General features: G+C 38.8%; 4 protein-coding genes and 1 long non-coding RNA gene across 5 annotated transcripts; 2 read left to right on the top strand and 3 right to left on the bottom strand.

Moving 5' to 3' along the window:
• The first annotated feature begins 1,324 nt into the window (after nucleotides 1-1,324).
• Nucleotides 1,325-2,329, top strand: LOC116614299. Its single transcript, XM_032375146.2, has one exon. It carries the CDS (start codon nucleotides 1,325-1,327, stop codon nucleotides 2,327-2,329), a length of 1,005 nt encoding a protein of 334 aa, XP_032231037.1.
• A 4,820-nt stretch (nucleotides 2,330-7,149) lies between these two features.
• On the bottom strand, nucleotides 7,150-10,667 carry LOC116614303. The gene is made up of 2 exons (XR_004294458.2): nucleotides 9,048-10,667; nucleotides 7,150-8,822 (listed from the first exon to the last, which is right to left on the bottom strand). It is a non-coding gene; the product is annotated as an uncharacterized LOC116614303 (long non-coding RNA).
• A 350-nt stretch (nucleotides 10,668-11,017) lies between these two features.
• LOC5506734 (junctophilin-1) lies at nucleotides 11,018-14,065 on the bottom strand. The gene is made up of 3 exons (XM_001627358.3): nucleotides 13,722-14,065; nucleotides 13,089-13,211; nucleotides 11,018-11,933 (listed from the first exon to the last, which is right to left on the bottom strand). The coding sequence occupies exons 1-3, from the start codon at nucleotides 13,925-13,927 to the stop codon at nucleotides 11,552-11,554; spliced, it is 711 nt and encodes a 236-aa protein (XP_001627408.2). The 5' UTR covers nucleotides 13,928-14,065; the 3' UTR covers nucleotides 11,018-11,551.
• A 683-nt stretch (nucleotides 14,066-14,748) lies between these two features.
• LOC5506730 (F-box only protein 47) lies at nucleotides 14,749-20,536 on the bottom strand. Its single transcript, XM_001627357.3, has 9 exons — nucleotides 20,181-20,536; nucleotides 19,467-19,845; nucleotides 18,793-18,869; nucleotides 18,367-18,502; nucleotides 17,766-17,996; nucleotides 16,924-17,082; nucleotides 16,497-16,639; nucleotides 16,048-16,234; nucleotides 14,749-15,566 (listed from the first exon to the last, which is right to left on the bottom strand). The coding sequence occupies exons 2-9, from the start codon at nucleotides 19,825-19,827 to the stop codon at nucleotides 15,466-15,468; spliced, it is 1,395 nt and encodes a 464-aa protein (XP_001627407.2). The 5' UTR covers nucleotides 19,828-19,845; nucleotides 20,181-20,536; the 3' UTR covers nucleotides 14,749-15,465.
• A 314-nt stretch (nucleotides 20,537-20,850) lies between these two features.
• On the top strand, nucleotides 20,851-26,265 carry LOC5506729 (NEDD8-conjugating enzyme Ubc12). The gene is made up of 8 exons (XM_032375172.2): nucleotides 20,851-21,059; nucleotides 22,134-22,228; nucleotides 23,163-23,201; nucleotides 24,124-24,174; nucleotides 24,451-24,503; nucleotides 24,612-24,675; nucleotides 25,213-25,243; nucleotides 25,816-26,265. Exons 1-8 carry the CDS (start codon nucleotides 20,960-20,962, stop codon nucleotides 25,926-25,928), a joined length of 546 nt encoding a protein of 181 aa, XP_032231063.1. The 5' UTR covers nucleotides 20,851-20,959; the 3' UTR covers nucleotides 25,929-26,265.
• Nucleotides 26,266-26,766: the final 501 nt, after the last annotated feature.

Below are 26,766 nucleotides of genomic sequence, written 5' to 3'. Positions count from 1 at the left end.
GGAGAAGACACCAAAAGGAAGATCGCGTTATACACAGACCGATGCTTTTATTATTCTATTATTTTTGTCGGTTTTCTGTACACTTTTTGGACATATTTCCTGTTCATTTGTTACATCATTTAGGCATTAGATTCATACTCTATATTGTCATAGTAATGGTCATGATATACTATTTCATACCTAGTTGTTCCCACAACTACATAGATTCAGTTATTATCCTATTCCCAAATATATTTCTGTTATCATTAACTTTTAGTTTAGAATAGCATACCAATATTGTATTGTAATAGTTGTTTCTATTCTTGTTACACAGATTGTAATGCCTTATTTTCGTTCCCGTTTGAACTACCGTTTGTAGTACCCGTTCATATTACCGTTAAGATACAGTTCCTAGTACTATCCTGTACTATATTTTAGACCATCCTACAACAATTATTCATTTGGCTACATGTTTGTAAAATTGTAAATTCGTTCATTTTAGTTTGGCTTTTGCTATAATGTGTTTTCAATTACATTGAGCAATATTAGTTCGTGTCCTGCGTGCAAGCCCTTGCCGTCGGTTACATTTTGGTGTCAGAAGTGGGATAGCTCAGATTAAAATAGCATTAACAGTACAATTTTTTTAAATCTTTTAATCTAACCGGGAAAGATTATAATGGCTAATGTGGAAGAATTGGCTGCGACCCTGAGTCAGAAGGTACTAACTGAGGGACTGCAGAAGCAGCAGCAGGTGCTTGCCGACACGCAGGCTTCCCTGGCCACCCTCGCCAACCGGGTACAGGGACGGGAGGCCAGGTGGTCAGACCTAACCTGCTACACCTGTGGGCGTGTTGGCCACATCAGCCATTTCTGCACAAGCCAACAAGACCAGGCTACCCCCAGGAACCAGACGACTGGAAGAAACAGTGGAAGGAAGAGGCAAGAGAGGAAGAAGGAAGAGGAGTCGTCAAACTCCAATGCCCTGCAGCAGTGAGCCATGCTGCAGGGGCCAACCATGGTGGCTCTATCTCTACGCAGGAACCGGAGGAAGGAGTTAAGCTTGTCGGGACAACTCCCACAGCAGTGGCAAGGATTGGTGGGGTACCAGTGCGTGGTCTAGTGGACACTGACTCCATGGTCACCATCGTCACAGAGACCTTTTTCCAGGACCAGCTACAGTCTGCGCTAGGGGATGTCCAGAAGAACTGCACGGTGGAGCTGAAGGGAGCAAATGGACTGGACATTCCCTACGTAGGTTATGTATGCACCACGGTAGAGATGGGCGGGGTATCTATTCCCAACTGTGGGATCTTTATAAAAAGGGGATACCCCAGCAACTAGTGGAATGAAGAGACAGGTACCTGGGATTTTCGGGGCAAACCTACTGTCTCAGGTACCAGAGTTTAAGAAATTAATGACAGAAGATAAGAAAAGGACTGGTTTTGCTAAAGTGGCGGGGTCCTGTAACGTGTGGGTCCCCCCCTTTAGTGAAGCTGATGTACTAGTGACTGGCCCTCAGTGGGGCTGTAGTGCTGTTGTGGAGCCTTTATCGGTTCCAATTTGTGGAAACTTGTCTGTGGCGAGCACTCTTGTAAATACGTCCAGGGCGTGCTTTGTGGTCAAGGTAGCTGACCAGACCGCAAAAGATATCTGGCTCAAACCCAGAACACGTCTTGGAATTGTGCGGGAATGTGATGTGTTGCAACAGGGGGAGCCTTTGTTGTTCTTTCAGGAAAGTAACTCAGTGACGGTCTCTTGTGGCCTCAGTGCAGATCCTCGGAAGCCACCCAAACGGGAAGCCGAGGACATGGCGCGTTGGCAGGGGTCGCAAGAGCTCCCAACCGGGATCACTGTCGTATGCTTTCCTGGAACAGAGCAGCAGCGGGAGACGGCTCTCCAAATCATCAGAAATTACCGAGATGTGTTCGCCAAAGACAGTGATGACATGGGGTGTACTTCCACCACCTACCAACGTATCCACACCGAGGACGATGTACCCGTGATGGAGCGGCACCGGCGGATACCCCCAAACCAGTACCAAGAAGTGAAACAGCACCTGCAGGACCTCCTGAGGCGTCAAGTGATCAAGCCGAATAAAAGCGATTATGCGTCCCCCATAGTGCTCGTAAGGAAGAAGTCTGGCGCCATCCGCCTGTGCGTAGACTACAGGAAGCTCAACGGCAAGACGCAGCGCGACGCGTACCCCCTACCGAGAGTCGAGGAATCCCTGGATGCACTTCGTGGGGCAAGGTTTTTCTCAACGATTGACCTTGCCTCCGCCTACAAGTGGGGGTGGACCCCCGAATGCCTTTCGGCCTCCAGAACGCGCCTGCAACGTTCCAAAGACTGATGCAGGGCGTGTTCAGGGAGGAGCTTCTCCAGTCAATGATGGTGTACCTCGATGATATCATTGTATTTGCAGAATCCATTGATGAGCACCTGCGGCGACTCGAGGTAGTGTTCCGGAAGCTCCGCGAACATGGATTGAAGATCGAACCATCCAAATGTCAGTTCTTCAGAGGTCAGGTACCCTACCTGGGCCACATAGTATCAGCAGATGGTGTTGCCACTGACCCAGAGAAGACCAAGGCTGTAAGTGCATTGCCGGTGCCCAGCACTGTGCATGACTTGAGGTCATTTCTCGGTTTTGCATCATATTACCGCAGGTTTGTCCCTAAGTTCGCACAGGTTGCTGGTCCACTGCACCGTGCCGTCACCCAGCTGGGAAGTGGACGCAGCCAGAAGTCAACCCGGAAGGTCATCGGAGTACTGTGGACCCCCGAGTGCCAGGCAGCGTTTGACCAACTGAGGACCCTGCTGACTACGGCTCCAGTACTGGCATATCCTGACTACAACCAGCCATTCATCGTGGAGACTGATGCGTCCAACGAAGGCCTGGGCGCAGTGCTATCTCAGAAACAGCCAGACGGTGGGACATGTGTTATCGCTTATGCAAGTCGGGGACTGAGGGGAGCAGAGAGAAACATGGAAAATTACTCCTCTCACAAATTGGAACTGTTAGCCCTCAAGTGGGCTATAAGTGAGAAATTCAGAGAGTACTTACTGGGATCAAAGTTTGTTGTCTATACAGACAACAACCCGCTAACCTACATTCAGACCAAGTGTAAGCTGAGAGCTATTGAGCAGAGGTGGGCGGCGGAGTTAGCAAACTTTGATTTCAGTATTAAGTACAAACCGGGACGGCATAATGTAAATGCAGATGCTTTGAGTCGCATTCACAGGTATGAAGAGACAGTGGCAGCAATCAGCGCCGAGGTCACCTACGAACCAAGTACCACCCATCTACCCGAGGAAGTGAGGGAGCAACTGGTCACGGCGGCAGCAGTCATGACGGAGCTGCAGCCCCACCTACTAGGGGAAGCACAGGCTACAACCCTACCCAGCATGACCCAGGAGGAGGTGGCACAGAGACAGAGGGACGACCCAGTTATCTCAAGGCTGCTACACTTCAGAGCCTGTGGACGGAAGCCAAACAAGCAAGAGATGTCCAAGGAAACAAAGCATGTCCAGCGCCTGATGCAGCAATGGAGCAGAGTGTCAGAGAAAGATGGTGTCCTCCTACCGCCATACTGGAGACTCCCAGGGAGACGAGTTGGATCTGCTCATAGTACCAAAGTCCTTGAGGAGTCAAGTCCTGAAGGGTGCGCACAACCAGTGTGGCCACCAGGGAACAGAGAGGACCGAACTACTGCTACGGAAGAGGTGCTGGTGGCCTGGTGTTATGAAGGAATTGTTAACCAATGCAAAAGTCGTTTCCGACACGTCAGATATTTACTTGCACTTTCCATTCGACATTTCACTTATTTGCTTTACGTGGATCTCTTCATTGTTTGACTAAGCATGCGTAGTTACTGTTTAGCAAAACATGTTTTATATTTGCCAGGCTAAAATAACAGTTTAACGATTACTTCTATCCTTAATCTTACCGCTGTTACATTACCTAATTTTGCATATTACTATAGTCAAACTCTTTCTTTTATACTGCTCTTGCTGTTTCTATCGGAGGAATTTATTCTAAGTCATTTATTATTTCATCGTTTATTTTCTTCCCAAAGTCAACACCCGATCTTCTTTTCTTACATCATCCTTAAAACCAGTTTGACCAGTTTATTAATGAGATTAGTATAAATTGAGCAGCATAGTAACTAGCTCTAGGATTGTGCTGTAACTGTTGCGAGGACACTACACGGCAGTGCTCTAGCTTGGTTTAGTCAGGACTCTCTAAAGTTGGCTTCGTCGACTTTCCGGGAAAGAGATGTTCCTTCACTACCTTCCGAAAGTACTTGCCTTCGTACAGCCAATCTCCCGCTAGCCAGTGGTAGCTCTACCATTTGTAAACACTCAAGCGGTGCAATAAAGAACAAAGAAGACGGTCAACCCTTGCTCAGCGTGTACGATCCCCGGCTACCCCCAATACCATAAAAGAACCACTTAAAACCTCGTAACACTGGCGGAGAACCCACTGGGTAAGCTGTTGGCCACAGAAAGTCTTATTTTATGGAATCGACAAAACACAAATCAACCGGACACGTCATCAGTTCAACTAACAAGAAAAAAAAAAAAAAAAAAAGAAACAAGAAGAACTTTGGGAAGCTATAAAAAAGGAATAGCAAGAATGAAAAAACAAACAACAGATAAGTGAAGAGAGACCTCGAAAAGAGCAAGAACAACAGCGAAAAAAAACCTCAAGCTTTACCATAAAGTAGCAAGAAGAACTTTGTGTATGGCAAATTGATCACAGATTAACTCGTAGGAATATAGATAAGTATAGTATCACTACTGATCACAGTGTCGATCGTTTTTTTTTATGGATTACAGTTTTGTCTTATATCAGTTTCCTTTCCTTTTCCATATCGTTTTGAATTAAATATCTTTATTTCTCCAGCTTAGCAAATATTATAGCTTATTTAGCTTGTCGTTCGCCATTTGAACAAAAAAGGAGTTTGAAGTATAATTCTATCTTTACAAGTTGTTTCAGAAGTATTTCAAATGCATTCAAGATAATTTTCAAAGAGCCAAAGAGCCAAGTTTACATATATGTATATTTTTCAAGAAGCAGGTACGAATATCTATGATGACAAGCACGTTATTGATGGAAGAAGAAAATTACGAATTTATATATGCTCATTGTGGCAAAACGATAAGTCGAATTACGATTATATTTTCTAAAGATTGGATGACTCATATTTTTATTTAATTTCAACTCGAGGACGAGTTTTCTCAAAGGAAGGACAAGTGTTATGAAGGAATTGTTAATCAATGCAAAAGTCGTTTCCGACACGTCAGATATTTACTTGCACTTTCCATTCGACATTTCACTTATTTGCTTTACGTGGATCTCTTCATTGTTTGACTAAAAATGCGTAGTTACTGTTTAGCAAAACAGGTTTTATATTTGCCAGGCTAAAATAACAGTTTAACGATTACTTCTATCCTTAATCTTACCGCTGTTACATTACCTAATTTTGCATATTACTATAGTCAAACTCTTTCTTTTATACTGCTCTTGCTGTTTCTATCGGAGGAATTTATTCTAAGTCATTTATTATTTCATCGTTGATTTTCTTCCCAAAGTCAACACCCGATCTTCTTTTCTTACATCATCCTTAAAACCAGTTTGACCAGTTTATTAATGAGATTAGTATAAATTGAGCAGCATAGTAACTAGCTCTAGGATTGTGCTGTAACTGTTGCGAGGACACTACACGGCAGTGCTCTAGCTTGGTTTAGTCAGGACTCTCTAAAGTTGGCTTCGTCGACTTTCCGGGAAAGAGATGTTCCTTCACTACCTCCCGAAAGTACTTGCCTTCGTACAGCCAATCTCCCGCTAGCCAGTGGTAGCTCTACCATTTGTAAACACTCAAGCGGTGCAATAAAGAACAAAGAAGACGGTCAACCCTTGCTCAGCGTGTACGATCCCCGGCTACCCCCAATACCATAAAAGAACCACCCAAAACCTCGTAACGCTGGACTGGGAATGGACGTCAAGCGGTGGATATCCGAATGTGAGCGCTGTGTCATCACAAGGGGACCCCATGTACCGGTAAAAACCCCCCTTGGAAGTATTATCGCTACAAGGCCTCTTGAGGTACTGGCGATGGACTTCACAGTGCTGGAACCTTCGTCTGATGGCTGTGAGAACGTGCTGGTGCTGACTGACGTATTTACCAATTTCACATTAGCCATACCAACACGGGATCAAAAGGCGTCAACTGTGGTGAAGGCACTGGTCAAGGAGTGGTTCCTGGTATATGGTGTCCCCCAACGCATCCATTCAGATCAGGGACAAGCAAGACAACCTTTTGCAAAAAACATTGCTTATGACAAGGCCAAAGTGCTTATTCCCTAGCTTTTATCCAGTCGACAAGGAAACAATAGCTCACAATATCCAAGTGAACAAAAAAAAGATGGGGAGAATAAGAGATTCAACTTTATTTAATAAAACCAAGAATTGGTTTTGTAAAGAAACTTTATATATGAACAAGATTATTTGCCACCTGGGAGGGACCATCATAAATAATAGTAGTCCGTGAATCAGCTATACCGATTTACTAAAATACCATAAGGAATTTAGTGTAGTAAGAAAAACACCACAAAAAGCTGACATAGGAAACATAGTGACAGCTGTCCAGGTAAGTAGGAATGACATGGTCTACAGACTTTGGCAACAGACAAAGTCTGTCTGTTTGAGGCAACAGACTTTGCCTTAACTTAGAAAGAAAAAAATCAGCAAGATCATTGACATGACACAGCTCAAGCAGCTCAATACGATGATACTAGAAAGGCTTCGCGCCAGATCGGCAAAATTCTAAAATCATATGGGCCCTTGGGCATTAGCCAACCCCCGATCTGTCATCCAGGAAGTTCAAACGGCAGCAATTTTCTATTCTCTGTTTTTAAACTGCACTTTTAAAAGACACAATACAGAAGAGTGTTTAGATTTTAACAGCATTTTAGACAAAAGGGATACAAACATTTGTAATCTTCTTTACACTATTTTACCCAAACAGAAAAATGTCAAGTATCATTTAAGAAGAACTTGTTTAAATGCACCTACTTTAAGATTAATATTGAACGTTTCAAGATATGCAGTTTTATATAGTTGCATGTAGTGGTTTACTGTGTACATTAGATTTTTTAAGCATTTTGTAAAGCTGATATGTTTTTTTTATTAACTTACAGTATAAAGACATTATTATTATTATTTCATGCAGGAAACAAAACTGTCAATATCCTAATCAGCAAAAAAGCCTCCATCAGCTCCGGGTCCGGCAAGACCTGTAAAACTGCAGCCCCATGAAAATTTTTCCCAAAAGGCTAAGCAAAGTTTTTAGCTTAAGCATAAGGCCGGAAAAAAATCCTATGCAGTGTGCCAGTAAAACCCGCACACAAAGAAAACATCCATCAATAACACCTACAAAGGTTGTTGCCAAAATCACAGACAGAAAGCCACAGGTAAATCAGTAATGTACTACAATCACGACAATGGAAGATTGTCGCGTTATGCCTCATCACAGTTCTGTTTAGTTCAGGCTCTGTTCTGTAACAAGTTTGCAATCAAAAGGCTGGTTTAGAAGAGTATTGTTCCCAAGAAATCTAGTTAAACTCTCATGTTAAGCAAGCATGGTGGCCAGGGCTAAAAAATTAAATACACTGCAGAGGGACAACATTAAAAAAGGAATATCTCCAGAATCGGCAGCCATATCAGAAATTGATTGAAGCAACCTTGCTCGTCCAGAGAAGGCCATACCCAAAGGGCCTATCCCCAAGTCCTTTATGGAGTAGCAAACAGCTCCTTCAACTCCAATTGGTAGGAAGAATGAGAGTTATAAACATCAAAGAAAAACAAGACTTTTTTTGTTTTTAATAAAGAAACATCCTATGGATAGGATGATTTGCCACTACAGACAATCATAAATAAAAGGTTGTTAGTAGAAAAGAATTGCATTGGTCACAGAGATCCAGTAACAGTGCCGTCCAGGTGCAGAAGACCAGAAAGTGTAAAGAAAAAAGCGAAGATAGCAATAGCTCATCTGGGTCGGCCGAACGAAGAGAAATGCTGGCCGCCCTGCCAAAGAAAACAACAACAACAAAAAAAAGGAAAGTGAAAAAAAAATTGAATTGGGTTTAAAGCAACCATGTTTTTGAAGGAAAAACTCCAGGAAAATGCTGTCAGTGTGATTCGCTCATGCTAGAGGGCAGGATAAAAAATATGCAACTAGAATCGCAGCGACAATATTGTGACGTTAATTGTAATACTACTCCAATTGATTGCGTGATTAATTGTGTGATTAAGCTGAGACAATCATATTGTAATAGGACCCGCAGTTCGGGGTGTAGGAGCACACAGATTAAAACAGTAATAGGAGCTCAGAAATAACCTAAACCTTTAGTTCTCTTTCTTGCCTTGTAAAGTCTCCTACGACAACGTTACAGATATCATTCCATTTCCATTTGTGAGGAACGTCCCACAGTGGGAGGAAAGGAAAGTTGTGATATCCCTTAGTTACTAAACTTAAATACCGGGTGAATTCCCGTTTGTTTTAAAGACGATTTTGTCGCGTTTATCCATGGATTTCATTACGAAAATAATGGCAAGTGATACATTTACGAAAAATCAAACGCACTTAATATCAAAAAAGCATCAAAAAAGTTAAGCTTACCATTCTTTAGTCGCAAGACTCGGTGGTTATACCGAATCTACGGTGCATCGCATCAGCCCTTCTGCCAGAAGTTCTGGCGCCGCTTCGATTGATCGGTTTGATGTGAGAGAATAATTGGCTGGTAGAGCGTAGAAAACACAATCTGTAAACACTTGCATTCTGTTGAAGAGACAAACAACGTATATATTACTTTATTACTAGACATTGGTAACTAGCCAGCGCATTTTAAAGGAATAAACCACGGAAGAACAGGTCACCTCCATTGAACACTCTCTCACGAACCTAAGTATGTAACTTAAAGTCGCGAGTTTTCACACACTTAGAACTGTTTGTGTTCGCGAATATTGGAATGCAAAAAGTTAATTCACAAATTTGAACGTTTACCTGTTAAACATAAACGGTTGTGGGACTTCTGGTTCTTTTTGCTGGTAGAAATCTCAGCGAGAACGAAACCCCACGTTTGCCCTTCGGAAAGCTAGCATATATGGACGTCTTTGTGTCTTTAGTCCAATGAAATCGCTTGTAATAATTGCAAGGGCTTTAGTCCAATGAGATCGCTTGTATTGAAGTATGCAAGGGCTGTAGGATATATACATGAAACCTAAAACATGAAACGAAAAAGTAGTGCCGAAATTGCCGACATCGCCACGTGACAAGTATAGGTATTTTCTACCTCAACAAGCTGTTATTCAAAGTATGATAACGCATGCCATAGTCACCCCCCTTTAGTTTTCTATCCCTTCTATTATTCCTCCCCCAAATTTTTTCTATGTCTGTTAGCAGGTCAAGTTGTATAGCCAAAATAATAGTCTGGTAATTTAACTTTTTTTTTTGCTTACAAGTCTGGCACTTTTATAAATTATTGCCTACTAACAGGTCAACCGATCAGAATGATAGACCATTAGTGCGATTATATTATACTAGAATGGATGACAAACACGGTCCCGACTAGTTCCAGTGGCACAGTTTGCCAAACTTTTCTCGACAGCTCAAAACAGCTTCTTCCTCCTTCCCCCTCATGTATTCAAATTCAAACAAACTTGAGGTTTTAGAGACAAAAATAAATTCTGTGTTGCATACTTTCATTCTTTATTTTTTTTCTTTTGAATCCTTTAATTTAATAAAATATAATTCCACATCTTATATTTAGCTGTATAGTGTATCAGAGAAATGTTTACATATCATATTTTCAAACTTCAGGCACATCAACCCCAAAACATAGATTATACTTTTTGCATAATGTGTCTGCTTCACCTCCCCAAATTCCTCTACCAGGTAAATCACAGCTAAATCCCCGAATTCTGACATGTCATTTTGCACTTCATTTGCTTATATTCTGCTTTCGATAAAACAACTACCGGTACTGATATCATGACAAACAAGATGGAGGAAGAAAATAGTGCTTATCCCATTAATTTGGGTTTTAAATATTCCATACTCTGTAATCCATTTTTTATAATATGATTATGTTATTGGCCCAGAATGGGGACACAAGGGTGATCACCCCCCAAAATTTTAATAAAATTATAGACATACAGTAATATTTAGGGGTGGCCAATGGACAATTAACCCACAAGAAGCCTAAGGTCTGCCTCAAAAAATCTATTAAAACAACCTTCAGCTAAACTAAATATGGACATAGATCTTTTTTCATATGCTGCACTCAGACTCTGGAATGCTTTGCCAGACACTATTTGCCAAAGCAGCTCATTGGCCATTTTTAAGAACAATATCAAAACCCACTTAAATTATGTTATGAATAATTTTCTTTTTAACATCTTAACTCTTTTAACTTTGTTACGATTAATTTTCAAATTGTAAATTATCATAATTTCTATCTTTCGATAATGTTAAACGCCATTGAGCTTTAGGCAATGGCGCTATAAAAATCAAGTATTATTATTATTATTATTATTATTATTATTATTATTATTATTATTATTATTATTATTATTACTACTATTATTACTACTATTATTATTATTATTATTATTATTATTATTATTATTATTATTACTACTATTATTACTACTATTATTATTATTATTATTATTATTATTATTATTATTATTATTATTATTATTATTATTATTATTATTATTATTATTATCATTATTATTATTATTATTATGGTCAACCTGAAAAATTCTGAGATGGCGAGAAGGCCGTTTTGAAAATAAGAAGTTGCTTTTATATATTTCAAAGAACAAGAATAAGTTGAATCTCTAAAATCTGAGAATTTGAGATGGCTTAAATAAATCTGGTAAGAAAATTAATATTTCTTGGGACAATTAGCCAATCCTAATAATTGTGCACAATTTTTAATGCTGGGGTAATAAAGTTTGGCTGTCAACGCAGGCTATTTAGGGCTTTTATTTACTTTTTTATATAATTTTCTTTATGAACCGTCAGGAATACACAACAAAAAGCTCATCTAAAAATATAATCCTTTAAGATTTTATTTATTATAATGCTGCACCCTAAAGATATGGACAACAAATATTTATATTATCTAAGATTTCAAAGAATTTCATCAAACTGGCATGACAAGTTAGGCAAGTAGTGGTCCCAGGGGACTTGCACCCTTCATTCAGGGTTGTGACACCTGTAGGGGCAAGCGGAGCTATGTCCCCACTTCCAAGTTTTCTTTTCCTGCTTCACTTCTAAAGAAATGACCAGTAGTGGGCATGGACATGCCCCTCAGCTTTATTATGTCTTTGTATTGTGCCCTTACAACCAAAAAGTGATATTTTCTTATGGAAGAACTGACAAATTATGGAGCTTGTGAATATGGAATATATGTTATATTGCCACGACCTTAGTAAATCCTAGGTACACACCAGTAATTGCCCTAAAGGGAAGCTAACTGAGGAATCTTTTATAAGTATTTATGAACGCAATTTGTATTTTGCTCTAATTGACTCGCGTAACCTTTTGCTTTTGCGACGTTCCTCCGCTTCTTCCTCTGCTGTAAGTAATTTCGGGTCTTTAGCATAGGTTTTGCTTTTGTCCTTGAATGAAGCATTGGAGTTTGGTTTGCTACGAGATAGGCCCCATTTTGCACGTACTGAGTCTCTTGCCTCACATCCATTTCCAGGTGAGTTTTTATCTGGGATATTGTATTTTGCTCTGTAGAACTTTTGCCGCCTTACACTCTCTGCTCTACGAAAATCTAGTCCAGTAGGGTCTTTCAATTTGGGAATGGAATCATCTTCTTTATCAGAGTCAGCACCTTGGATGTTTGTAGTTTCCGTGTGGACAAGAGAAGAGCTGAAATGTATAGGATAAAAATCTCAAAGTTTAATAAAAAAAAGTGTGTAAGAAATCAGGTGGGGGTCCACAACAAGAGAGGCTGTGCCAGTGTTTATAATGGAGCTGAGCCACACAAGAAGGGCCAAGACCAGGCCTAAGATTTGGGGTGGGGGTTGTGTGTTGGCTACTTCAGGGGCGGCTGAGCAGTCCCATAAGTTGGGGGGGAGGAAGTTGGGGGGGGGGGGGGTAACCTTTTTATGCACAGGATTTTAAACTGTTCAACAAATTTGTTCATGGTTGCATATGCACTGCTTGAAACCCGTTGTTGGTTTAAAAAAACGTTCATATAAAAAGAAACATCCGCTCAGAAAAGTGGGGGGGGTGCTGCCCCCTCACTTTTAAGAGTGGGGGGCTGACCCCCCTGCCCCTCCCCTTCCGCCGCCCCTGTACCTTAACAAGTCCAATTAAATATCATATCCAGGAAGCCATGTTTTCACAGCTGTGAAGGATATTCTCATGTTTACCTTGCCTTGGCTTTAGTCATGAAGAATTTTTTTTCCAGAGACTCACTCAAATAAAATATTTTTTTGAACACTCTGCAGGAATTTGTGTTTACTATGATTTAGCAGCCATTTTGAAAAATTAGGTCCAGACCCTATCATTTTAGAACGACCCAGGTGTCCTGTGTGCTTGCCCCAGGCTCTTTTAGTCCTTTAGACCATTTTTTTAGAAAAACAACAGGCCATTGATTTGCAATTTTCAAGAACTGTCTTTTTAAAATTTATATTCATCTCATGAACTGCTGAAAAAAAAGTAGAAACTGAGAGGCAAAAGAAGAGGTAACAAGGCTAACTAAGGAAAATGTTTAGAATTTGAAGGCCGTTGGAATTCTACAATTTTCAGATTTACTGCAGAATGTCTGTTGCAATACCACTACTGCAACTTAAGTTTTAGGGGATTTCCCCCTTGCAGCTCCCTAATTTATGGAAAGGCAGCCACTCCCCTGCCCCAGTTGACGTCATCCTTGAACCTGCCCATACTATCATTATCACTCAGTCCTACCCTTACTGTCATCTTCACTAAATGTGAAACATGATCAGATGTAATTCTAGAGAAGAAAGATAAAAGTACTGTGCTATGTGTCTGGTGTAAGGTCACTAAGGGATTACTCACTCCCTAGGTATCGGATCTGGTCCCTCCTCATCAATAGACATATTTCTCTTTTTCATTTTCCGTCTAAGCTTTTTATTTGGCTCTTTGCCAACATATTCATCCCTGTAAAACCAGCCAATATTACTGTTGAAAAAAAAAGACATACACACATTAATAAATCAATAACCAACACTTTTATCGTAAAGGCCCTCATTCAGCTTTCAAACAGGCTATGTCCTGTTTAATAATTTGTCAATAAATATAACAAAAATAATAAATAAATAAAATCTAAAAATTAATTAAAAATTATCCACAAAGACTCAAGTGACAGGTATGATGACATTCAAATTACGTACACAAAGCCACGACTACGTATTATTAAAGTGCTCAATTTGTAGGTCATAAATAAATAATTATACATGTACCGTGGTATGGTAATAAAACTATGTACTTTTATGTATTCCACCTTCAAGTTAATATTTCAGACAAAATGCAGCACATTTCACGAATAATATTCACCCAAATATTTTAATTGCTAACAGAACGGCTAATAACTGCCCAAGAAGTATTTCACTCGCCTAGCTGTCAAGTCATGCATTCGATGATTTACTTGATTAACAGTCCATATCCAAAACAACATAGATATGTCTGTACCTTTCTCCCTTAGCGAATACATATTTTCCATAGCCTTCCTTTCGTCCCTTCCTCCACTGGCCGTCATAAATATCCCCATTTGCAAAATAATACACCCCATATCCGTGCCTCTTGCCATCCTTATAACTTCCAGTATAGTTGTCAATCTTCGTGAAGTCGTCTTGAGGTTCGAGTGGAGAAGGAGATTTGGAGGTGCTAGCTCCCATCTTTGAGCCCCAAGGCAGATATTTAATCACAAACGTGGAAAATCACCTAAGGGTAATCGTGTTCGTCTAAATGCATGCGTCTTTCCGCTTTTTATGGGCCTTGCGAAAGAACCGGATGTACGATACACAAAAAATATAGAGCTAGGTGACCGCGCAAATAAAATATGACCCCTCCCCTTAATCCAGTCCTCCCCTTATCAAGAGGGACTTCCTGTGGTTGATGAGGTTACATTGAGGTTACATTTTCTGATAAAGATAAGAGTTAAAAATATATATTTTGAAAAAGCTCTTTGTGTCTGATAAACCTTTTAGAATAAAAAGAATAAACATAAAAAATATCGAAGAGAGAAAGTGCATTCCTTGATTGCAGTATTTTCCAGTCGCCAGACTCACAGTATCCACATATCAAGATTTTGTCGGGATTCTCTCGATTTTGCTTTAAATTTCCTGAATGCTGACGCATCTTAATTGGGATAGTAACATTTCGATTTTTTATTCTATGCCATTTTCTAATATTTTTTACTTAATTTCTGTAGAAACAAAGAAACGAAGCATGATAAAAATGAATTATAAAAAACGCATTTTTCTTATTTTATCTTTCCCTGTATACGCTTTCATCTGTTCATGCCAACACGATTTCATGCTCTGGAATTCAACTCTGGAATTGAGTGATTTACTGATGTCGGGGGGGGGGGGGGGGGGGGGGATAAATGAAGAAGTAAAACAAGACGAAAAATCCCTTTTTCTGTAGCCTGTAAGTTGTATATGATTTGCGAACTAAATTTCAGATTTTACGGCATCATGACATTTATTCCCAATGCAACCATTAATTTTCATTTTATTTTGTAAGGAAAAATACAAATAATAATTATAATAATTTACACATTCTTTCTTCACAGCCACAAGACATAGATATATGTCTTGTGGTTGTGATATAGATAGAATAGGTTATATATACTGTATAAAATTGCTGATAGAATCAAAAAGCCCAAACTGTAGCGATCTCGTACCAGAACAATGAATACAATACACCAAAAACTGGAAGGGTCTGCCCTGAAGAAGTCTTATTAAAAACAAAAATTTGGCAGAGTCGAATTCCAGTTTTTGGTGTATTGTATAAAATTGCAGAATGTAAATAACAAGGACGACATCATCCGGGTCACTTGACATAAAAATGCGGGGGGAGGGGGTCCGTCAGCATCCGGTACCGTACTACTTAAAATATACAAAGGGGGGATAGGGTTAAATTTTCAAAAAAAATACCGAGAGTTTTATGACCCTGATAAAACCGGGGAATTCGTTCTCGAAGCAAGGGCGAGTATAATAGAGCTAACGTCCCTACATAACGGTCAACTGCATGTTGTTGTTGTTCAACTTTCAAAGATAATAAGATAGGTTTGCATAATATAAATACCTTCAAGATCATAAAATATCAGAAATAAATTCACATATTGCTGAGAAAGAACCATTACAACTAGCGCGGACGAGACTATCCTCCCGATGGAAAGAATTGTACATACACAACCAAAATATGTGCACTAAAGTATAGAGTCTTTTAGCAAGAATGCCGCCACCCGAGAAAGACTATGCACGGTGGATATGAGAGCTTGTTCTTGTTCTTCCGGCGATTCATCACGACCTAAAGAGACAAATATTATTTTTTTAAAAACGGAAGCGCAAGCGGAAGCGCAACACAAGTGAGAATCGGTCAAACACAAGCGCAAGAAAATCAAGCAATTGCGCTTGCTCTTGCGCTTGCGTTCCAGTGAGAATCTGAAAATTACGTGCGCTGCACTTGCGCTTATGTCTAAGTGAGAACCAACCTTAAGTGTTCCGCATCTTCAACACCGGAATTGTGTGTTAACATCGTTGAGCCCATGCCACCCCTTATATACATGTCTACATGCTTAACTATAAGAGTGTAAAACAAGGTTATGGTTATGTGACTCTGACTGTACTTTAAAGGCGCGTTTCCAGATGGAGTCCGATAGAATTTATGAGATTTCATTCGACCTTTATTTTGGTACCAGCGGGAGGATGGTAAGCCTGTGATTGACCCGTGGTCTGTGAATTACTACTCTGGACTCTGCTCTCAGAACTTTTCCATTTACCCAGTTTACCTGCGCCAGCGATTTGCATCTCCTCCGCTAGTGTGAGGACATTCTCTTCCCACACGTTGAACAAGGATGTTGCAAACGATATTTTGTTCTTGTAGCCAGGCATTGTAGCTAACAAACGTTTGATGAGGGACATGAAACTCTCTATCTTGCGTCCTTTTCCATTCACCATATCGTCATGACCAGCAGCCTATTGAGAGAGAATTCAGGGAGAATTTAATCCACTTGCATCTCTGTGAAATTTTATCCATCCTACAAAAATGATAAGAGTAGGTTCAAACAAAACACTAGGCAAAAGAAATAATCAACTAAAAACAAGATATAAATCATCTTAAAAAAGACAAACAAAAGTTTAGGCCTTCCGTTCACTCAAGATAAAAAATATGAAAAGTAATATAGCGATTATCCATAGCCCTAAAAACCTGTGAAACGTCTTGTAACATATAAATTACCTGCGCAGTGTAATATCCGAGGTAGGACAGCTCGTGGACTCTACCATTTACAGCCTTGCTTCCAAGTACAGCAAATGATATAGAATCGCCACATAGTTTCAGCATCTTTGCGATGTTCTCCAGGCACCAGTCACTGGGTATTGCTAAGATAAAGTAAACCAGAGAGGTGAATCAGCTTCTTTTCTGAACCTTTAAACTGCTCCAAACATTGAAAAAAAAATGCTGTGCGTAAAAACTTGCGAAAAGGCGAGAAATTAGTGGTGCACTAAAATCAATGCGCGCAAAATATTAAAGTTCCAAGAACCTCGAGGAATTTTTGCTCCAATTAAAGAGTCCCACACACACAAACAGCCCCCCCCCCCCACGCACACACACACATTCCGCCAACTCCTCTCAGTATCCTCGCTGCAAGCCTTGATAATCATACCTGTGAGCTCTTCGATTACACTAACAAGATCGTCCTCGTTCCATTTGGAAGAATGCTCGGTGTCCAGTATCTCCAAAGCTTCTGACAGCTCACGCAAAACTGCATCCTCGACGCCGTAGAACGTTGGGCACGTTGTCATAATATCCCAGTTAATGAATCCTGAAAAGATTTGAAAAACACGACAGTTTAACGATATCATCAAAGCAACTAATACTTCTACTTCTAATTCTGGGGGGGGGGGGGGTGAGAACACTCCTCAGAAATAAGAGTAGACGGCGGTGAACTGCTATACCTTATAGGGGATGTTGAAGGATTTTTCTGATTTTGATATCTTTTAGGGTATAAAATTCGACCGACTGCTATTTCTAAAGGGGGTGTTTAACGTTTTTTTTCGATTCTGCTCTTAGGGTTAAAAATTCCTTCTACCACACCCAGTTTGCTATCTCTTAGGGGTAATAATTTCTGTTGACCACAACCAAAATGCCATCCTTTAGTGTTAAAATCGATTTTGCAGACAATTTCCACAATTTTTTGATGGGAGTCCCCATCCTCCCCGGGCTTTTAACTGTGTAAAAGACTTAAATAATCCTCTCATTTAATAAAAATAAATAATAAAAGTATATTTTATCCGGCGCAGGCCACCAAGGGGGGGGGGGGGGCAAATGCGCGATATGCGATAGCCAAAGGATCATCGCCTTTTTTTCTGTGCCAAAGAAAAACGTTCTCCCAAGTTGTTTTAACTGGGTTTTTTTTCGTTACCGCTTTTGTTGCTGATATTGCTTATAATCATTGTTGTTGCTGCTGTCCACCATAGCCTCTCACAGCTTAAGCATTTCTCTTACCACTTTCATTAAACACCGGACCATAGATGATATAGAGAAGACGGGCTTTGCAAACAATAGGCCATGGCTTGAGAATTGACGTTAACCAAAAGAGCTTTTCTTGACGATCAGAGGCCTTATCCAGAAATATCTCTCGGCAGAAGACACGGATGTAGCGCTCGAACCAAGGATGGGAGCCCGGCGCTGTGTGTAACACCTTATGCATGCGCTCATCAAGACACGATGCACCAGCTGTTAAAAAATGTTTAGATTCTCAACAGGAAGTTCAAGGTATTCATCAAGTCTATTGCTACAGCCATAGCTAGATTATTATGTATGGGGGAAATCCTTAGTTTTTCTTAGTTTTGCAAAGTGTAGAGCTTTGATTTTTCCCATATGTCCATAAAAGTCTGAATCTATTGGAGGAACAGCTAGGCCTTCTCCATTGCCCCAACAACTACCTACCTACACTTACTAGCTATGGCTCTAGTTGTACTGCAGCAAAGTGAAGTAAATATTGCAAAAATAAAAAAGGAATACAGGCAAAAATAATTTCCAATATATCTATCTATAAGATGTCCCACAATTAATGCCATATCTCCAAAACAATCTCATCCCTCACCTTTAATAGCTTGGTATGCCCTGAGCTTTTCATCATCTTCCCACCCAGCCACAAAGACATGCAGAAACTCTCCATAACAGCTATAGGCAAAGTCACTGCCAAATTGAAGGCATATCTCCATATGTGTGTCTTTCAGCTTCAAACCAAAAAGAAAGTTAAGTTACTTACAAAAGAAGCTCTACCTTTACTCCTCTGCATCTCCCTTACATCTCAAGCTCATTTGGGATAAGGAAGAAAAAATATTAGGAGAGCAGTCTCCATCTATTATCACAGGCCTTATTTCTAGCACATGCATTACACATACTGTGTATTTCTCAATATTTAAAAATGAGACCAGTGACTTATGTGAAATTGTAAATGTCTTATTGCTTGGACAACTAAATTGAGATATACATAGACTGTATAATGAGGGCTTGATATCCTTACCTTGTCTAGGATGATGCCTACTTCTCTTAAACGTTCTTTTGTAGAAAGAAGACAGCTAACTCTTTTAGTCAGAATACCTATCATGGATAGTGAAATGTTAGATAATTCTTTACAACTGGTGCAACTGGGTAGGTATGTCAGTTAGGGCATGACACAATTTTAATGTAACTGGGGCGTATTTTGACCCAGCACCCTTTTAACCCAAATTTAACAGATGCTCAGAAGTATAATGTAACAACCACATATGATTAAACTTAAATCATTGGTGGACCAGGAAAAATGAAATTGTGTATTTGGGATAATGTAACCATTTGTGTTTGTTGGAAACAAAAAAAGGCAGCACATACATCAGCAAAGTTATGTGTTTGAGAATAGCTTTTTTTTCTCACTCTTACATATTTTCTATTGATTACAATTTAGTACCATTTAAGTATGCCAAAAATTGTAAACAAGTTTTTAAAAAAAATTCTGCTGAATTTAATAGTGTGGACTTGTAACTTAATTCCATGCCACAAACCTTTGGAAACTGTCACTCACAAATAAATTGCATCAGGCTTGATGTACGCACATTGTGCTAAATAAGAACAAACCCTTTACACGTGTGTGCTTTTTAGCTCAAAATTAAACTATTCAATCCTTCTTTAGAATACATCCTGACCTGACAACCAACTTACCAAGCTCACCAAAATGTGTCATATATTGAATTGCTTTTCCCGCAAGATCTGTTCCTTTAAGCTCATCCTCTATCCTCGATGGGACATCGAGCAGCCTTGGTACTATGGAAACAATTCCTTGCTTGGTATGAAGATAGAAGAGGACAGAGTCTCTCAAAGCCCTGGAAGTCAGGGCAAGGTTGCCTAGTTCTACCAGTGGCAATGCTGCATAGACACGAAAACACATTTCTTGAGGAATTAATGAGAAAATTCCAAATGCACCAAACTCCTTCCGTCCTCCATTTTGTGTTTTCTTGTTATTTGTTCTTCGTGTCTTGTAGTGCTTTACACTTCTCATGAATTTACAAATGTTTGCTGCCATATCTTTTTCAGAGAATTTCTAAAAAAAAAAAGGAAATAATATGAGCTAAAGTGTGAACAAAATAAAATGCAAAACGAGACAATGAAGAATTCTTCAAAAAAATGCAATCTACACACGTGATTGTGAAATAATGTTTTCATCTTTTTTTGCGTGTGGTCTGTTGTTGTTGTTTTTCGAACTTGCACTATTATATAATTTTACTGTGAACAATGCAATTTAATTTGTTTTCCCCAGTTGAATATCAATAAATGTTTTTGTTGTTGTCACCATACTTTCTTGTTACCAAATTGTATCAAAATATTAGTCGTTTCGACTTGAGCCAAGGCTGCAGTACGAAACGTTTTATAACTTACTTTTTCCTTTCCTTCCACTTATCTTCTTGTTTCTATGAATATAAGTTTGTGGGCGCTTTCTCCTTGTTTTCTAGCTTTTCACTTTAATATCTCATAGTATTCATGGCTGCAAGATACACTAACGAAAAAAAACATCGAAAAATTAAATTTGAGCGGGAAAACAGTCACACGCTACGCGCCCATCCTCACTGTTCCCGCGCAGAGGTTCCCGCGCAAAAAAAGTTCCGACTTCCGGTGCATCGTAAATGTACACTTCCTGTTGGTGCGCTGTTTAAAACAGCACACATCTTTAAGTGGAATACATACGCTAGAAACTATGGAAAGCATGACCTCTTTCAGGGGCTTGACCCTACTAGAGATAACTTTGCTAAATCGAAAATTATTATAACGGAACCTCACTTCCTGTTGTTCAAAGTCAATAAGCACTCGATAATTTACGAAGTTATATCGATCAGAACCTGTTCTAGATATGGATCGTTTACTCTGTCCATTGATTACTGATATACATCTCTTTTCATAATTTTTTTTTACTCTTTAAATATTTTTCCTTGGTATTTTTTGCCCAAATTTTGTCGTTGATTGAAATGATTGTGTTTCTTTTTGTTTCATTAGAACTTCTTCGGAAGGTCCGAAGACAATCCGAAAAGCACCAACCAATCAGATTGCTTCTCTTAACCGGCCCCGAGTGGAAATTCAGAAAGTTCAGTGTCCTTCCATGTTCAGCAATATATTGAAGCTATTCAGGGCATTTTCAAGTAATTTAGAGGGTAGCTAGAGTCATGATTAAGCTATTTTCACTTAAACAGCAAAAGAAGGAGGGAGAAGGTGCAAAATCCGGGACAAAGAGGGCTTCAGCAGCTCAGTTAAGGATACAAAAAGGTGCGGTGGATTGACGTGACAAGATTTTTTATACATTCGTTTGAAAGTCGTGTGTCTGTTATTCGTATTTATGTCGATTGGAGGAAAATTATTTAGAAAGGCCATGGTTCCTTCGTTATTCACATATCATGTTTCAGCAAAACACGCCATCTTTTTAATTTAGTATTGGTATTATGACGTAACGAAGAAACATTAGTACTTGTTTGTTGATGAGGCTACAGTTCTTGACTTCACTGGCAATCAAGAAGGATTGCTGGTGCTTGAAGAATTATTTTTTCATGTGGACTTCTGAAAACAGGCTTCATTTATATATTTGTTATTATGTAATTAAGAATCGACATTTCCTTCTATCTTTAAGATTAAAAACATGATGTTTGAAGACTATTCATAATAGTTGATATTCTCTTGATGTTACTATAAAATGTAACTCACGTTAAGGAAATGAAATCCATCTGAATCCGATCACTTTCTTTCGTAGATTATATATTGTTTCTTAATACAGTGTATATGTTTCATATACAAATATTCATTTTTGTGTTATTATATGTTAACAAGAGCATTGATTCGGCAGTGTCCCATACAAGACTCAATTTTTGTACTTCTAATCCCTTCCCAAGCTATAATGTATATAACAAATTAAAGGAGAGGCATGAGAGCTTCTTTTTATACTAAATAACCAATTTAACTTGAAACTTTCTAATGGCAGCTAACCCAATATTATTATATATAATCTACGACACTATTTGCCTTTTGCTGTAGTACTGTCACTCAATATGGCCTTGACCAATCACATTCCAAAGCAAGGCCTTTCTGATGGCGGGACAAGTACTACTTTAAAAGTACTATTTTACTTCCATTTCCTTCCATTAGTTTTAATAACAGTTCATTTGATGCAACCAAAATATTAAATTTATTTCTTTCAACTTTGTTGGTGTAGAATTTTTTTGTTTTGGGAAATCAACAGTTGCAAGCGCCTCTACTCCCACTTAGGAGGAGAGGCCTTGATTACAATAACAGTAAAGGAAAAGAATTGACTGCCATGGCCAATTAACAGGTGTATTTCTTGGTTTCCAGATATTGCAGAGCTTAGCTTACCAAAAACATGTGTAACAGATTTTCCTGATGAGGATGACTTTCTGAATTTCAAGCTTATTATAACACCGGATGAGGTATGTACAGTAGTGTAAACTATTGTGTGTTTATTTTTAAAACCAAGTTACAAGGACACTGGAAGCAACTTTCAGAATGTTGACCAATCATACTCTCACAGCTATCCAGTAAATCAGGGTACTGTGTTTTTATGGTCATGCTACCAACTAATGAATTAAAAACTTGATCAAACTTTCTATGATTGGGTTACAGCGAAAGCGAGAAAACTGTGAACACCGGAAATATGTATGGAATGTTTGTTCCAGCCAATCACTCGCAAGATATTCAAACAGTCAACTAGAAATAATGTCTCAACAAGTCTCAGTGTCTAAATTCTCGCGTCTGATTCATCAGAAGACAATAAACATTCCACACATATTTTAGGTGATCACGGTTTTACTGGTTGCGCTGTAATGTTTTTTTCCAACTTAAGGTTACGGAACAGTTTCGTGTGGACAGAAATACCGAAAATATGATTTTTACATTAACTGAGTCCCTACATTGAATACTACCATATTCTGGAATAATATTTACGGTAGTGATTATTTTAAACTCTTGGAAAAAAGGAACAAAGAAAATTAGAACTGGAGTTTCGGAGAAAATAAAAATAAAAACAGGACTCGAACGGGGATTGAACCAGGAGAGCTTGCTTACAAGTCAAAGGTGCTAACCACTGGGCCACGGAACCAAAGTTGGAAGACGCGCAGCGATTTTAGTCTTTTTAACCAAATGTAGTGCTTTTCAATTTCGTAGCAACTGAGTTTCGTAGCAACAAGTACCATAGGCCCTTAAATGTTTTAAAGTCAAACCTAATGGCTAAACTGTCTCTCAGACAAAAAAAAACTATTTTTTTTCAACTATAGAGAAAAATCCCCTCCTCTTCTCCCCTTCTTTCCTAGGTCAGTATGGGTACTTAGTCATCAAAAACATAAACAATTTTCTATGTTCTGACAGGGATTCTACAAAAATGGAAGGTTTATATTTAGTTTCAAGGTATGTACTAGACAGCAGACTTTTTTAAACAATAAAAAAATAATTCTTTTATGATATAAAGTAGAATATGATACTACTATATGTGATATCAAAATGATAAAACTGATGTTGCTACTGCTACCAGTGCTGATACTGTATCATATTTATCAACACAAGTTGTGATAACATTTTTTAACCAATGAGGTTTTCAGTATTTTCATAGGCATCTGAAATATTTCTTATGAGATTTTATATAATAAACATAATATGATTACATGGTCGCTTACAGATGAATTTTTATTTTCTCATACCACTATTATCTATCACTTGTTAAAGATAATATCAACACAAAAAGAAGAAATAAGATAAAATTTGTATCTCCACTCGACCATATCCTCTATTTATTTCTGTATGAATGCCTTTTGATGACAGCTCAAAACTCAACTACAAACAATATAGAGCTGTAAAGCAACTATTTAAAACTGTTATCAGAGTATGGTTTAATTTGTTAAATTTGTTAACTGTCTATGAAAATGTGGTTCTCTAGAGATATGCACAATGTATAAAGTATGCTAATTCAGTGAACCATGTTTGATCTTCCAACCAAATAATACTCCCCATTCTTTCCTTGATTATGGCAATGCTCAGGAGTTCTCTGTATGATAAAGAAAAATCCTGACCCTGTATTTGGAATCAAAACCAAGCTGGAGGTTGTTTTATAGTATGGTATTAGGGTTATGTGAACACTCCCTGATAACTGCAACTCGAGGTCATGCTTTACAACCCAGCACTGGGCCATTATCTGTTCAAGATTGGTATAACAGGGTAACATGTTTTTGGATAGCTAATCATATCAAAATGACTTTGGCTATGTTGACATCTTCATCATTTTGATTGTTATCATATTTTCATCTCTTTTATTGTGCTCATATCTTATTTATAGGTTGGTGCAGGATATCCCCATGATGCCCCAAAAGTGAAGTGTGAAACAAAGGTGAAATACAAGCATACACTACTGTATCATGATTATCAAATCTTTTGTTGTCATTGTTGCCCTAGCCAAATTTTCCATGTGCTTTTACCAGCTCTCTGACTACTGTATGAACATGTACACTCATTTGTTTGTGAGGTTACAGTATTTTATCTTGACTACAACATACAGGACTTCTGATATAAACCATGAGTGCACTGAGCCTTTTTTCTTATAAAAAGGGTCAAAATTGGGCTGGCTTAGTGTTGTATTGCTTTAACTTGTCTAAATTTTACTCAGGTTTACCACCCAAACATTGACCTGGAAGGAAACATCTGCTTAAACATCTTAAGGTATACTATTACATATTATTATGTAGTGTTTCAGGAATTAAATATGTCTTTTAGTGCAGAGTATTTAAATAGAAGGATCTAACTTTTTATTTCTTTCATTTCTTGCAGGGAAGACTGGAAACCAGTTTTGACCATCAACTCTATCATATATGGATTACAATACCTCTTTCTTGTAAGTATAGATTACTGTACCAATTATTTCAAATTATTAAGCTGAAAGTAGGGCTATTAATGTGTTTTTTTGTGTGTGTCACTTTTAAGTTCCATAATCTCTGTTTCATTTATGTTATGTATTTCATAAAAGAGAGGAAAATTTCATTTTTTAACAAGCATTTGAGCAAGACTTGAATGAGCAAGCTTTCAAAAGAATTTAGGGGACATTTTGCTGTCCATAATTGCATACCTGTCAACTTCTGAAAATCTCAAGGCTTGAGAATTTTTTGGGGGGAGGGGTGGGGTATATTCTTTTTGGGGGGGAGGGGTGGGTTTAACCTTGCAGGCCTTTGCCGTATAGAAAGCTCTACACAACGGAATTATTGTTTCAAGTATTTTAATAGAAAATGGGCAAAATAATGATTCAGAAGCAATAAAAAATCTCTAAAAAGCGGGGGATTTGGTGCTCAACGCGGGAGAAGGGTCCAAAATCTTGAGACTCCCGCCTAATGCGGGAGAGTTGACAGGTATGTAATTGATATCTATTCTATTTCAGGAACCTAACCCAGATGACCCACTCAATAAAGGTAAGCTTGTTAACAACTGGACCTATTTTAATAAAGGTTGACATTATTAATGTCTTTGAAGTAGAAGGCCTTTTGAGAAAAGGGCTTGGTAAAACAGGCTTATAAAAGAACTAGCTAAGACATTTGTTTAAATGGTATATGTCCTGTGCCGTTTTCTGTTCCCGCACAATACACACAAAGCATCCATTTGCATCAGCTAATTCAAGCCAGCAAATAAGATATTTTTAATCAAATATCACACTTCATTTATTGATTAGTATTAAAAACATCTGTCATTGGTTCAAAGCAGAGGCAGATCCAGGTAGAGTCAAAGAGGTGCCCCTCCCCCTACCTTCTTACTGACCTATATAAAAGCTATAACCTTCACATTTATGTTTTTATATATTGCTTCCTTACCTTTGGATGGTGTCCTTCCTTTTGAGAAATCCTCCAAAGGAAGGGAAAGTATATTGTCGGCCCTTTAAGAAATCGTGGTTCAGTTCTCTTCAAGTTTTCCTTGGATCATCACACAAAGCCTACTGTACTATATCTACTGTAATATTTACCCCACCATATCCTTGCTTTCCCTGCAGAGGCGGCAGAAGTTTTACGCTCCAATCGACGGCTATTTGAGCAAAACGTCCAGAAAGCAATGCGAGGTGGATACGTGGGAAGTGTATACTTCGATCGCTGCCTGGTGAAATAGTTGCTGCTAAAATTTTGAAGAGAACCTTAGGCAGAATATGTATTTAATATCGCATAGTACAGGACATGGGATTAAAAGACATTTAAATCTGGAAACAAAATCTAGAAGCTAACTTTCCAGGGACAATGGTAGTACTGCCATCAATATTTTTATTTTCTATTGTCCTGTAAATATATTTGATGCAGTTCCTGTTTTAGGTCACATGTGCAACTGAGACCTGTATAGGGAGATCCATAAGTGAGGCCTTTGTGGAATAGTGCATAAATCTGGGGTTGAGTTTTGTAACATGTTCCTGTACATAATGTTTTTGCAATAGTGATAAGTATGGTACAGTGAAGTGATTTGTTGTTATTTCCAAACAATACACTACTCGCCCTCCCATTCCCCCACACACCTCTACCCTCCTTTACTCGGTGGGTTTATAGTAAGAAAGAGCAGTCCCCTCTCCCCTAAGAGGCCTACAGAATATACCGTTTAGAGTACAAAGGATGTGCTAAGTGTGATGCGCAGTCATATGCTATCATATGGAAAAGTGATAGTATTTGACGACCCTTCAATAAAAAATAGCCCACTTATTTCGGCCATGGGGGATGCGCGCCCACCCTGTGTACCCGTTATCGGTTCAAAAGTATTGATGATTTGTTCAAAGGACACTACATCCTTGATGTATAGTAATATACACTAGTTTATAGCATATGTAACTTATGTAGGGGCTCTTAATACCCAGTTAATAAAACCGGAGAAAATGAGATTAAAGAAATAATCCTCGAGTTTGCTAATTAGGTGGGATGTGCAGTCTTAAGCTCTCATATGGAAAAAGGATAGGATTTGAAGGTTT

Source organism: Nematostella vectensis, chromosome 6 (assembly GCF_932526225.1).
Source record: "Nematostella vectensis chromosome 6, jaNemVect1.1, whole genome shotgun sequence".
Lineage (NCBI taxonomy): Eukaryota > Metazoa > Cnidaria > Anthozoa > Actiniaria > Edwardsiidae > Nematostella > Nematostella vectensis.
The sequence above is the reverse complement of the archived record's forward strand: the minus strand, read 5'-3'. Positions and strand labels throughout refer to the sequence as shown.

Bases quoted from the DNA above. Each gene is read 5' to 3' on its own strand.
- LOC116614299 (XM_032375146.2), top strand. From the start codon at position 1,325: ATGAAGAGACAGGTACCTGGGATTTTCGGGGCAAACCTACTGTCTCAG.
- LOC5506734 (XM_001627358.3), bottom strand. From the start codon at position 13,927: ATGGGAGCTAGCACCTCCAAATCTCCTTCTCCACTCGAACCTCAAGAC. The intron at 13,212-13,721 runs GTACAGACATAT...TTTTTTCAACAG, and splicing joins GTATTCGCTAAGGGAGAAAG to TAATATTGGCTGGTTTTACA. The intron at 11,934-13,088 runs GTGAGTAATCCC...TATACATTTCAG, and splicing joins CCAGATCCGATACCTAGGGA to CTCTTCTCTTGTCCACACGG.
- LOC5506730 (XM_001627357.3), bottom strand. From the start codon at position 19,827: ATGGCAGCAAACATTTGTAAATTCATGAGAAGTGTAAAGCACTACAAG. The intron at 17,997-18,366 runs GTGAGGGATGAG...ATTTTTTAACAG, and splicing joins GGCATACCAAGCTATTAAAG to CTGGTGCATCGTGTCTTGAT. The intron at 16,235-16,496 runs GTAATTTATATG...CTCTCTCAATAG, and splicing joins TCGGATATTACACTGCGCAG to GCTGCTGGTCATGACGATAT.
- LOC5506729 (XM_032375172.2), top strand. From the start codon at position 20,960: ATGATTAAGCTATTTTCACTTAAACAGCAAAAGAAGGAGGGAGAAGGT. The intron at 24,175-24,450 runs GTGAAATACAAG...AATTTTACTCAG, and splicing joins AAGTGAAGTGTGAAACAAAG to GTTTACCACCCAAACATTGA. The intron at 24,504-24,611 runs GTATACTATTAC...CATTTCTTGCAG, and splicing joins ATCTGCTTAAACATCTTAAG to GGAAGACTGGAAACCAGTTT.